The sequence below is a fragment of the Cavia porcellus genome, unplaced genomic scaffold, assembly GCF_034190915.1.
Source record: "Cavia porcellus strain 051 isolate PalLab524CR breed Dunkin Hartley unplaced genomic scaffold, mCavPor4.1 scaffold_15, whole genome shotgun sequence".
Classification (NCBI taxonomy): Eukaryota; Metazoa; Chordata; class Mammalia; order Rodentia; family Caviidae; genus Cavia; species Cavia porcellus.
The window spans coordinates 10,474,634-10,486,744 of record NW_026947498.1 but is presented as its reverse complement, the minus strand read 5'-3'; the positions used below and the strand labels follow the sequence as shown (position 1 = coordinate 10,486,744).

Genomic DNA, 12,111 nt, shown 5'->3' with positions numbered 1-12,111 from the left:
TGCTTTGTTTTCTGGTTTTCTGTCGCAGGGGACACTTGTTTTCTCTCCTTTGCTGTTCAGTCCATGAATTTCTTTTCCAGTCAGATGTGTTTCTTGTATACAGTGTGTCGATGGATCTTGTTTCTTGACCCACTGTCCCTATGTTTCTTTTTGTTGCTGACCTGAGCCGATCTACACTACTGGTTCAAAGCAGCACACATTGGTTTGTCTCTGCCCTGCTGTCCTCCTGCTGTTGGCCCTCCACACTTCCCTTCATTCCATTGCCTGTCCTGTTTGGCGATCCTCCTCTGCTGCTGTTCCTGGAACCATGGTCATCTCTATCTCTCTGTAGAATATGCCTTTGAACTCTCTGTAAGATTGGTTGTAGTCACAAATTCCTTCAGTTGTTCCTTATCATGGTCGTATCTTATTTTTCCATCAATTTCAAACTATAGTTTGTAGGGTAGTCAACTCTGGTTTGCACGTTGTTTTCTTTCAGGGTTTGAAACACTTCCCTCCAAAGTCTTCTTGACTGGATGGTTTGTGTTGATAAGTCTGCATTGATTTTGATTCGTTTTCTGTTATAAGTGCTCTGTTTCTTTTCTCTAACAGCTTTTAATATTCTGTTCTTGTGCTGAATTTCTGGGATCTTGATTATTCCATGTCTGGGTGTACACTGACTTTGGTTACGGTAGTTGGAGTCCTATAATGCTTCGCTTACCCGCATGCCAGATCCATTTCCCATGTTCGGGAAGTTGCGTTCTCCTACTTCTGTGAATGTCCTTTGAATTTCATTTGTGTTGACCCCTGCTTCTTCAGCGACACTGATCACTCTTCAATTATGCTTCTTTGCATCATCTTGCAGCCGATGAGTTGTTGTTTCCGGATTCCATGGTGTTTTTAAGAGACCTTTTGTTTCTCGGTCACAAGCTGCAATCCTGTCTTCCATGCTTGAAAGTCTATCTTCAGTCTCTCTCAAGCTGTTTCACGAACTTTCAAGTTAATGTTTAATTTTCCGGATCTCTCAGCACCTGCTTCATTCAATGTAATTCCTTTCTATATCCTTTCAAAGTTTCTGTCATTTTCCTGTGCTCCTCTTTTTTGTCTGTCTTCTTTAGATCTGCTGAACAATCCTTCCAGTGTGTTTGTGATTTCTTCTGTGACCTGAGACGTTATATCTGATTTGACTGCTTTTGCAATCTCATGAAGTTGTTTCTTTATTTCTGTTGCTACACTCTCAAGAGATTAGAGGTGCGCGACTTGCATTTGATTCCATGACTGTATCTTGCAGAGTTGTTCTGTGTGGGGTAGAGGTCTGAGGATGCCTTTTCCTCCATCATCTTGATATTCTCTTGGCTTCCTGTAGGTTCCCAGGTACTTCCCACGTTGCGTACCCTTCCATGGTGCAGGGGGCATGGGACAGGCACCCAGGTCCTCTGACCCCAGATTTACAGGGAGGTAGCAGGGGGGCATCTCCTCAGATGTACAGCTACAGTGGGGATTCTCTGCATGGGGGTGGGGCTGCTTCTCTCAGCCTGTGTCTACACTGGGACTGCCGTGATGGTGGCAGACACACAGGGCTGTGTTTGTCTGATTCCACTATTGAGTGATGACTTCCAGAAGGAACCAAGGGCCTGCAGTGGGGGCCTACAGGTGCACAGGGCTTATCTGGCTGTTTTTCCCTGTTCCTGCAGGCTATGTACAAGAAGGAGCCTTCTGATGGCTGCTCCCTGCAGCCAGAGGTGGATCTGTCTGGCTCTGTCTGTCCCCACTGGCATTCCTAAGGAAAGGGCCTTCCAGTGGTGCTGCCCAGCAGGCAGACACAGATCTGCTGGCTCTCTGTGCCAGCAGTGGTTTTGCATCCTGTCTTCAGTGCTGTGCATTCTCATGTCTTTTGAAATGCTGGTGCAAAACATGCTGTTTCCTTTCGGTGTTTCATTTTGTTTCCTATAGTTCTGGCTTCCTTTATTTTGCTCTGCTTTGTGTGTGGCGCCCCGCATCTTTGCAATACACTTGAAGCCCAGGTCTTGGACACCTGTCCTCTGCTCTTCATGCCCTGGAGGGCTTTGGGTATTCTCGGTCTCTCATGGACCCTGGTGCTTTGCAGGGCTGTGTTCTCCATGCTGTGAAGACCGCGTGTTGGTAGCTGGATTGCGGTTACGTCGGCTGTGTGGATCCCCCTTGGAATCACGGCCACTGTGACCATAAGTGTCCCTGCCCGTCCAGCAGTCATTCTCGATGCTGCTGTGTACAGAGTCTCTTCCGTTTCAGGTTTTTCAGCAGGTTCATTACTGGGCTGGAGGAGTCGTGCTCGTGTATTACGCATTCTGTCAGGTTGAGTATTTATTGTAGGCGTCTTTTGGTGGTGCTTGTGTGTCTGCTCTGGAGAGCATCCTGTCATCAAGTAAGTAAACTTTGACCTCTTCTTATCCTATTTTAATATCGTTTTCCTTTTTCTCCTTGGGTGCTTGTTCTGGCTGAATTTTTAAGTACTATATTGAACAGCAATATAGATAAGAGAAATGTTCTCATTCCCAATTTGAGGGACAAAACAGTGTTTTCCACTTGCTGGGTTGTTGGCAGTTGAGTTGTGAAGGATGAGTGATACCAGATCGAGACGTGGTCCTCCCGTGTCCCTCCTGGGACTGGTTTCATTGTGTCCCATAGGCGCTGGCAACCGGGACCTGCCCTCCCATTTGCTTCCAGGAAATGTTTCCTTCTTTGCTTGACCACTTGTGTCACCATTGTGTGTTCAGGGCCGTGTGACTCTATGTCCCGATGTTTATAAAGCTCTCTGTGCTATTTGTGTGCTTGATATCTAGGAGCAGTGCTCCGGGACGCCCAAGACACTGTGTGCTTGTGGAAAGGACCAGAAGGGGCTGCTCTGCAGGTCCCTTGGGAGGAATTCCTGGGTCTTGCTGAGAAGAACATGTGTTCTTTAGCATTTGGGTAGAAACCTCAGCAGACAGTGTTTGATTTGTCTTACGGAAAGGTCTGGTTTCGCTGTGAAGCTGAGTTACCTTCTGTTTCTCTAACTGCCTTTATTCATTTAGTTATTTTGTCAGTTAGGTAGTTGGTGTTTTGAAAGTGGGCCTTGAGGTTCAGCCCTGTACCACGTCTCTGTTTGCCTGAACTTTTACAAGCGGTTCTGTTTGTTTCCGTGGTGCTGCAGTGAGGTTTGGTGCCTGCTCATTTTCATGACGTCACCACCTCCTGCCTTCTTCCTGTGCAGCGGCTCCTTCACGTGTCTAGAGAGCCTTTCTTTCCCTGTTCTGCTTCCTTTGTGCCTTGAAGGATTCTTTGAGAACGAGATGGTTCTCCCTTGTTGATTTTGGGTGACCGGTGCATGTCATGCTCATTTTCCCCTTGATTTATAGTCCATGAATTTCTTTTGCACACAGTGAGTCTGTTGAAAGCACCGCAGCTGCAGTCTGACCTGAGAAGAGGCTCCGGAGGACGTGGGCTGACCCCCGTGCGCAGTCCTCGCTGACACGGGTCCTCTGGTTCCTGACTTCCCTGTTGCCTCCATTTCCGCGGTAGTTTGTCACCACTCACCTGGTTCAGCCTCGTCACTCCATTCGTCTGTGGGCTCCCTTGGCTGGCTGTCTCTGTCTAGGACGTCCCTGAGTGTTTCTGGAGTGTGGTTTGGTCACAGACACCCTAAGGTGCAGTGTGTCAAGGAAAAAGCTTCCTTTTGGTGCCATTTCCACAAACAGCTTTGCAGAGTTTCTTAGCGTGTGTTTCTCTTTGGGGCTCAGGCTTTATCCCTCTTCCTTAGGCAAAACAAACATCAAACAGCAAAAAGAGAGCAAGACAGTAAGAAGGAGGGAAAAATAAATGAAAAACAAAAAAAAATCAATGGGATGGAAAAGACACGAGACAGACAGTTGTCCAGCCCTCCCTCCCGCGTGACTGCGCCGAGCTCTCACCATATCTGGTTGGTGCGCAGGGCGTGTCTAGCCTCCCATCTTCTCTGGACCCGCACAGCCTCCCGGGACAAGGGTCAGCTGGGTGGCATTTGCAAAGGCATCGTCCCACCTGGAGGGAGAGCTCACAGCAGCATCTTGGGGTGGGGGATCTGGCAGAAGTGACAGGGGAAGGGGAGGGAGGCAGCCAGCATCCAGGTGGAGGCTGTGCAGTGCTGGGCGGGATTGTTGTGTCCCTGCAGCCCAGAGAGGGTGTAATTAGGGGAGAAGCTGAGGCTCCAGGAACAAAGGAACAAGCAGAGTGGGAAAGTAGGAAGTCAGAGCAGGAAGACAGCAGAGCCGTGCGTGTGGCGGGCCTGCCGGGAACCGGGTATAAATGCAGCTCGGGGTGGAGGCCCAGACCTCACCAGCACCTCCTGCCAGCCACAGCCACCTCCTCTCCCTCGTCCACCATGTGCCACACCAGCTGTTCCCCGTGCTGCCAGCCGGCCTGCTGCGGGTCCAGCCCCTGCCAGGCTGCCTGCTGCGTGCCCGTGAGCTGCAAGCCTGTCCTGTGCCTGACCCCATCGTGCCAGTCCTCGGGGTGCTGCCAGCCGTCGTGCCAGGCCTCCGTGTGTGTGCCCGTATGCTGCAGGCCAGCCGTGTGCGTGGTGCCCTCCTACCAGTCCTCGGGGTGCTGCGAGCCATGCTGCCAGAGCTCCGTGTGCTTCCCCGTGAGCTGTGGGCCCTCCTGCCAGTCCTCGGGGTGCTGCCAGCCCTCCTGCCCCACCCTCCTCTGCAACCCTGTCTGCTGTGGCACCTCCTCCTCCTGCTGCTGCTGACCTCCTCCTGCTGCGGCTGCTGAACTCCCATCTCCGTGTCCACTCTCCGGGACATGGGACAGGGGACCGCCACTATGTACCTCCCGGGCCCATGTGGTCCCGCATTGTGGCAGACAGGAATCCTACTGGACTGAGCTGCTGGACTCTGAGCTAGAACCCAGCAAGGGGCTCCAGAGCCTCCCTTTCCCTCTCCCAACGCAAAGGATGCTCCTCTCCTTAGTATCCGACCACTGCCCCATGGGAGCCAAATAAATCCACTTTGCCAGTGCCCGTCTCTGTGTTTCTGCCTTGCTTTCGATACCCATGGGTCCTGGCTCTCTCTGTGCGCTGGGTGCCATGGTTCCAGCCCAGATTCCACTCTCCCCTCACACGAAACTTTAGGCCCAAGCCCGCTGAGCACCAAGACACGCACATGGGCACACTGCTGTTGCTGCTCAGGATACAGCTTTCTGGGAGTGGCTGAGCCTGTGCTCTAGCCTCCTGCAGAAATCACACAAGTTCTAAGCTGCAAGCAGGAAAGGTTGTACGGGGTCACCCTGGCCGTGTGTGCAGAGTTGAGAGTGAGCCAGGCAGGACAGGCTGGGATGTTGTGCGAAGGGCAGGGTTGTGTGTACAGGAGAGCCCGTGCTCATGCAGGAGGGCCCGGTGTTGAGGGACAAAAGCACCTGGGAAAGCAAGAGAGTCAGGGGCAAGGTGGCCCTGCTGGTCGACTCTTGGACTGGAAGTGTGTGTCCAGGGCAGAGCACACGAACTCCGGGAGGTGGCAGGAGCCAGCCCGGTGGGGTGTCGAGTGTGTCGGGAAAGCTGGCCAGCCTGCCCAGGGCCGAGGTTTCCTGAGGTGCTGTTTTGTCTTGCACCTCCAGCACAAGTTGGTGACCCCTAGCAACCCGCACGTTCGTTGCCTGGACCCATTGGTCTGTCATGGCCTGTAGGCTGCTTCCAAGGTGGAGCTATTATGCATGGTGTGGTCCTAAGCCTGGCCCCACTTGGATCCCTGTAACCTCACCCCTGTGGGTACTTGGGGAAGATATGCAGAGCTGGAATCGCTGGAATGCATCGAATTTCTCCTCTTAGAGTTTTGAGGAAAGTGTGTACAGATTTCTACGCTGGTTAAGTAGTTGATGTTGAAATCTAAGGCACACGAGTCTCCCTTCCCCAGCCCGCCAACCCACAGCCTCTCCAGCGCTCTCTGTTTCTTGATGTCTTCATGATGGGATGGCGTGCAATCCAGGTGCTGTCAGATTGTAGATCTCTGGTGGCCTGTGCTGTGGATGGTTTTGTCTGTGCTTTGGGTCCCGAGATCTTCTCCAAGAAGTGTCTATTCATGTTAGTTGCCCAGGGTCTCCCTGCTGTGCTGTTTGTTTTGGAGGCGGCGAGTCTGACTTTGTTAAAGCTCTTTGCGTTGTCTACGCCTGACTCCTTTGTCCAAGCAAGACTTTCCTATCTCATTGTCCTCAGAAAAGCTGTCTATACCCCCAACATAATGAACCCAAATTAAACACAACAGGATAGAACTAATCAAATCCGATGAACAGAAGCCTCATAGGACCTCAAAACAAGGTGATAGAAAGTCAGCATTGGCTACCGTAATGTCTCATTTGTTTCAGAATACATGTTCATACCACCACACACAATAGAATGAAAGAAATCAATAAAACCGATTATATCAATGAATGAGAGCATTATAAGGCTTCAAAGAAATACGTTAGGAATCCTGGGTCATCATCACAGATCCCATTATATTCAAAATAGCTGCCCCTCTCGTCATGTGGGTAAAATAGAACAACACAAGACAGAACAAAGCCTAACCTAACAAAATTGTTTAAAAAAACCCAAGAGTTCAAAGCAATAAGAATTTAACAGTAGTTACTGCCTTTCCCTCCCAGGTGTTTCCTCCCCCGTCACTCTTACAGTAACTCTTGCTTTTGGGTCCCATGAACTCCTTCTGTTCCTGATACTGGGGTCACGTGTATAAGTCGCACGGTTTCACCCATGAACATGATCTCCAGTTCCGTCCATTTACCTACAGCAGCCCTGAAATTATTCTACCTGCAGTTGGGTAGCTCTCCAGTGCAGGAAAATACCATATGTTCCTTGTCCATTGTGCGGTTGATGGGCAACTTACCCTTGCTTTGTTTTCTGGTTTTCTGTCGCAGGGGACACTTGTTTTCTCTCCTTTGCTGTTCAGTCCATGAATTTCTTTTCCAGTCAGATGTGTTTCTTGTATACAGTGTGTCGATGGATCTTGTTTCTTGACCCACTGTCCCTATGTTTCTTTTTGTTGCTGACCTGAGCCGATCTACACTACTGGTTCAAAGCAGCACACATTGGTTTGTCTCTGCCCTGCTGTCCTCCTGCTGTTGGCCCTCCACACTTCCCTTCATTCCATTGCCTGTCCTGTTTGGCGATCCTCCTCTGCTGCTGTTCCTGGAACCATGGTCATCTCTATCTCTCTGTAGAATATGCCTTTGAACTCTCTGTAAGATTGGTTGTAGTCACAAATTCCTTCAGTTGTTCCTTATCATGGTCGTATCTTATTTTTCCATCAATTTCAAACTATAGTTTGTAGGGTAGTCAACTCTGGTTTGCACGTTGTTTTCTTTCAGGGTTTGAAACACTTCCCTCCAAAGTCTTCTTGACTGGATGGTTTGTGTTGATAAGTCTGCATTGATTTTGATTCGTTTTCTGTTATAAGTGCTCTGTTTCTTTTCTCTAACAGCTTTTAATATTCTGTTCTTGTGCTGAATTTCTGGGATCTTGATTATTCCATGTCTGGGTGTACACTGACTTTGGTTACGGTAGTTGGAGTCCTATAATGCTTCGCTTACCCGCATGCCAGATCCATTTCCCATGTTCGGGAAGTTGCGTTCTCCTACTTCTGTGAATGTCCTTTGAATTTCATTTGTGTTGACCCCTGCTTCTTCAGCGACACTGATCACTCTTCAATTATGCTTCTTTGCATCATCTTGCAGCCGATGAGTTGTTGTTTCCGGATTCCATGGTGTTTTTAAGAGACCTTTTGTTTCTCGGTCACAAGCTGCAATCCTGTCTTCCATGCTTGAAAGTCTATCTTCAGTCTCTCTCAAGCTGTTTCAGGAACTTTCAAGTTAATGTTTAATTTTCCGGATCTCTCAGCACCTGCTTCATTCAATGTAATTCCTTTCTATATCCTTTCAAAGTTTCTGTCATTTTCCTGTGCTCCTCTTTTTTGTCTGTCTTCTTTAGATCTGCTGAACAATCCTTCCAGTGTGTTTGTGATTTCTTCTGTGACCTGAGACGTTATATCTGATTTGACTGCTTTTGCAATCTCATGAAGTTGTTTCTTTATTTCTGTTGCTACACTCTCAAGAGATTAGAGGTGCGCGACTTGCATTTGATTCCATGACTGTATCTTGCAGAGTTGTTCTGTGTGGGGTAGAGGTCTGAGGATGCCTTTTCCTCCATCATCTTGATATTCTCTTGGCTTCCTGTAGGTTCCCAGGTACTTCCCACGTTGCGTACCCTTCCATGGTGCAGGGGGCATGGGACAGGCACCCAGTTCCTCTGACCCCAGATTTACAGGGAGGTAGCAGGGGGGCATCTCCTCAGATGTACAGCTACAGTGGGGATTCTCTGCATGGGGGTGGGGCTGCTTCTCTCAGCCTGTGTCTACACTGGGACTGCCGTGATGGTGGCAGACACACAGGGCTGTGTTTGTCTGATTCCACTATTGAGTGATGACTTCCAGAAGGAACCAAGGGCCTGCAGTGGGGGCCTACAGGTGCACAGGGCTTATCTGGCTGTTTTTCCCTGTTCCTGCAGGCTATGTACAAGAAGGAGCCTTCTGATGGCTGCTCCCTGCAGCCAGAGGTGGATCTGTCTGGCTCTGTCTGTCCCCACTGGCATTCCTAAGGAAAGGGCCTTCCAGTGGTGCTGCCCAGCAGGCAGACACAGATCTGCTGGCTCTCTGTGCCAGCAGTGGTTTTGCATCCTGTCTTCAGTGCTGTGCATTCTCATGTCTTTTGAAATGCTGGTGCAAAGCATGCTGTTTCCTTTCGTTGTTTCATTTTGCTTCCTATAGTTCTGGCTTCCTTTATTTTGCTCTGCTTTGTGTGTGGCGCCCCGCATCTTTGCAATGCACTTGAAGCCCAGGTCTTGGACACCTGTCCTCTGCTCTTCATGCCCTGGAGGGCTTTGGGTATTCTCGGTCTCTCATGGACCCTGGTGCTTTGCAGGGCTGTGTTCTCCATGCTGTGAAGACCGCGTGTTGGTAGCTGGATTGCGGTTACGTCGGCTGTGTGGATCCCCCTTGGAATCACGGCCACTGTGACCATAAGTGTCCCTGCCCGTCCAGCAGTCATTCTCGATGCTGCTGTGTACAGAGTCTCTTCCGTTTCAGGTTTTTCAGCAGGTTCATTACTGGGCTGGAGGAGTCGTGCTCGTGTATTACGCATTCTGTCAGGTTGAGTATTTATTGTAGGCGTCTTTTGGTGGTGCTTGTGTGTCTGCTCTGGAGAGCATCCTGTCATCAAGTAAGTAAACTTTGACCTCTTCTTATCCTATTTTAATATCGTTTTCCTTTTTCTCCTTGGGTGCTTGTTCTGGCTGAATTTTTAAGTACTATATTGAACAGCAATATAGATAAGAGAAATGTTCTCATTCCCAATTTGAGGGACAAAACAGTGTTTTCCACTTGCTGGGTTGTTGGCAGTTGAGTTGTGAAGGATGAGTGATACCAGATCGAGACGTGGTCCTCCCGTGTCCCTCCTGGGACTGGTTTCATTGTGTCCCATAGGCGCTGGCAACCGGGACCTGCCCTCCCATTTGCTTCCAGGAAATGTTTCCTTCTTTGCTTGACCACTTGTGTCACCATTGTGTGTTCAGGGCCGTGTGACTCTATGTCCCGATGTTTATAAAGCTCTCTGTGCTATTTGTGTGCTTGATATCTAGGAGCAGTGCTCCGGGACGCCCAAGACACTGTGTGCTTGTGGAAAGGACCAGAAGGGGCTGCTCTGCAGGTCCCTTGGGAGGAATTCCTGGGTCTTGCTGAGAAGAACATGTGTTCTTTAGCATTTGGGTAGAAACCTCAGCAGACAGTGTTTGATTTGTCTTACGGAAAGGTCTGGTTTCGCTGTGAAGCTGAGTTATCTTCTGTTTCTCTAATTGCCTTTATTCATTTAGTTATTTTGTCAGTTAGGTAGTTGGTGTTTTGAAAGTGGGCCTTGAGGTTCAGCCCTGTACCACGTCTCTGTGTGCCTGAACTTTTACAAGCGGTTCTGTTTGTTTCCGTGGTGCTGCAGTGAGGTTTGGTGCCTGCTCATTTTCATGACGTCACCACCTCCTGCCTTCTTCCTGTGCAGTGGCTCCTTCACGTGTCTAGAGAGCCTTTCTTTCCCTGTTCTGCTTCCTTTGTGCCTTGAAGGATTCTTTGAGAACGAGATGGTTCTCCCTTGTTGATTTTGGGTGACCGGTGCATGTCATGCTCATTTTCCCCTTGATTTATAGTCCATGAATTTCTTTTGCACACAGTGAGTCTGTTGAAAGCACCGCAGCTGCAGTCTGACCTGAGAAGAGGCTCCGGAGGACGTGGGCTGACCCCCGTGCGCAGTCCTCGCTGACACGGGTCCTCTGGTTCCTGACTTCCCTGTTGCCTCCATTTCCGCGGTAGTTTGTCACCACTCACCTGGTTCAGCCTCGTCACTCCATTCGTCTGTGGGCTCCCTTGGCTGGCTGTCTCTGTCTAGGACGTCCCTGAGTGTTTCTGGAGTGTGATTTGGTCACAGACACCCTAAGGTGCAGTGTGTCAAGGAAAAAGCTTCCTTTTGGTGCCATTTCCACAAACAGCTTTGCAGAGTTTCTTAGCGTGTGTTTCTCTTTGGGGCTCAGGCTTTATCCCTCTTCCTTAGGCAAAACAAACATCAAACAGCAAAAAGAGAGCAAGACAGTAAGAAGGAGGGAAAAATAAATGAAAAACAAAAAAAAATCAATGGGATGGAAAAGACACGAGACAGACAGTTGTCCAGCCCTCCCTCCCGCGTGACTGCGCCGAGCTCTCACCATATCTGGTTGGTGCGCAGGGCGTGTCTAGCCTCCCATCTTCTCTGGACCCGCACAGCCTCCCGGGACAAGGGTCAGCTGGGTGGCATTTGCAAAGGCATCGTCCCACCTGGAGGGAGAGCTCACAGCAGCATCTTGGGGTGGGGGATCTGGCAGAAGTGACAGGGGAAGGGGAGGGAGGCAGCCAGCATCCAGGTGGAGGCTGTGCAGTGCTGGGCGGGATTGTTGTGTCCCTGCAGCCCAGAGAGGGTGCAATTAGGGGAGAAGCTGAGGCTCCAGGAACAAAGGAACAAGCAGAGTGGGAAAGTAGGAAGTCAGAGCAGGAAGACAGCAGAGCCGTGCATGTGGCGGGCCTGCCGGGAACCGGGTATAAATGCAGCTCGGGGTGGAGGCCCAGACCTCACCAGCACCTCCTGCCAGCCACAGCCACCTCCTCTCCCTCGTCCGCCATGTGCCACACCAGCTGTTCCCCGTGCTGCCAGCCGGCCTGCTGCGGGTCCAGCCCCTGCCAGGCTGCCTGCTGCGTGCCCGTGAGCTGCAACCCTGTCCTGTGCCTGACCCCATCGTGCCAGTCCTCGGGGTGCTGCCAGCCGTCGTGCCAGGCCTCCGTGTGTGTGCCCGTGAGCTGCAGGCCAGCCGTGTGCGTGGTGCCCTCCTGCCAGTCCTCGGGGTGCTGCGAGCCATGCTGCCAGAGCTCCGTGTGCTTCCCCGTGAGCTGTGGGCCCTCCTGCCAGTCCTCGGGGTGCTGCCAGCCCTCCTGCCCCGCCCTCCTCTGCAACCCTGTCTGCTGTGGCACCTCCTCCTCCTGCTGCTGCTGACCTCCCCCTGCTGCGGCTGCTGAACTCCCATCTCCGTGTCCACTCTCCGGGACATGGGACAGGGGACCGCCACTATGTACCTCCCGGGCCCATGTGGTCCCGCATTGTGGCAGACAGGAATCCTACTGGACTGAGCTGCTGGACTCTGAGCTAGAACCCAGCAAGGGGCTCCAGAGCCTCCCTTTCCCTCTCCCAACGCAAAGGATGCTCCTCTCCTTAGTATCCGACCACTGCCCCATGGGAGCCAAATAAATCCACTTTGCCAGTGCCCGTCTCTGTGTTTCTGTCTTGCTTTCGATACCCGTGGGTCCTGGCTCTCTCTGTGCGCTGGGTGCCATGGTTCCAGCCCAGATTCCACTCTCCCCTCACACGAAACTTTAGGCCCAAGCCCGCTGAGCACCAAGACACGCACATGGGCACACTGCTGTTGCTGCTCAGGATACAGCTTTCTGGGAGTGGCTGAGCCTGTGCTCTAGCCTCCTGCAGAAATCACACAAGTTCTAAGCTGCAAGCAGGAAAGGTTGTACGGGG

General features: G+C 51.1%; 2 protein-coding genes across 2 annotated transcripts; both read left to right on the top strand.

Annotated features, from left to right (window-relative positions):
- The first annotated feature begins 1,492 nt into the window (after window positions 1–1,492).
- Window positions 1,493–4,996, top strand: LOC134470451 (keratin-associated protein 12-3-like). Its single transcript, XM_063224621.1, has one exon. It carries the CDS (start codon window positions 4,358–4,360, stop codon window positions 4,724–4,726), a length of 369 nt encoding a protein of 122 aa, XP_063080691.1. The 5' UTR covers window positions 1,493–4,357; the 3' UTR covers window positions 4,727–4,996.
- A 3,833-nt stretch (window positions 4,997–8,829) lies between these two features.
- Window positions 8,830–11,850, top strand: LOC100724628 (keratin-associated protein 12-3-like). Its single transcript, XM_063224620.1, has one exon. The coding sequence runs from the start codon at window positions 11,212–11,214 to the stop codon at window positions 11,578–11,580; it is 369 nt and encodes a 122-aa protein (XP_063080690.1). The 5' UTR covers window positions 8,830–11,211; the 3' UTR covers window positions 11,581–11,850.
- The last annotated feature ends 261 nt before the right edge of the window (window positions 11,851–12,111 follow it).

Excerpts from the sequence above, each read along its gene's own strand:
- LOC134470451 (XM_063224621.1), top strand. The coding sequence starts at position 4,358 with ATGTGCCACACCAGCTGTTCCCCGTGCTGCCAGCCGGCCTGCTGCGGG.
- LOC100724628 (XM_063224620.1), top strand. The coding sequence starts at position 11,212 with ATGTGCCACACCAGCTGTTCCCCGTGCTGCCAGCCGGCCTGCTGCGGG.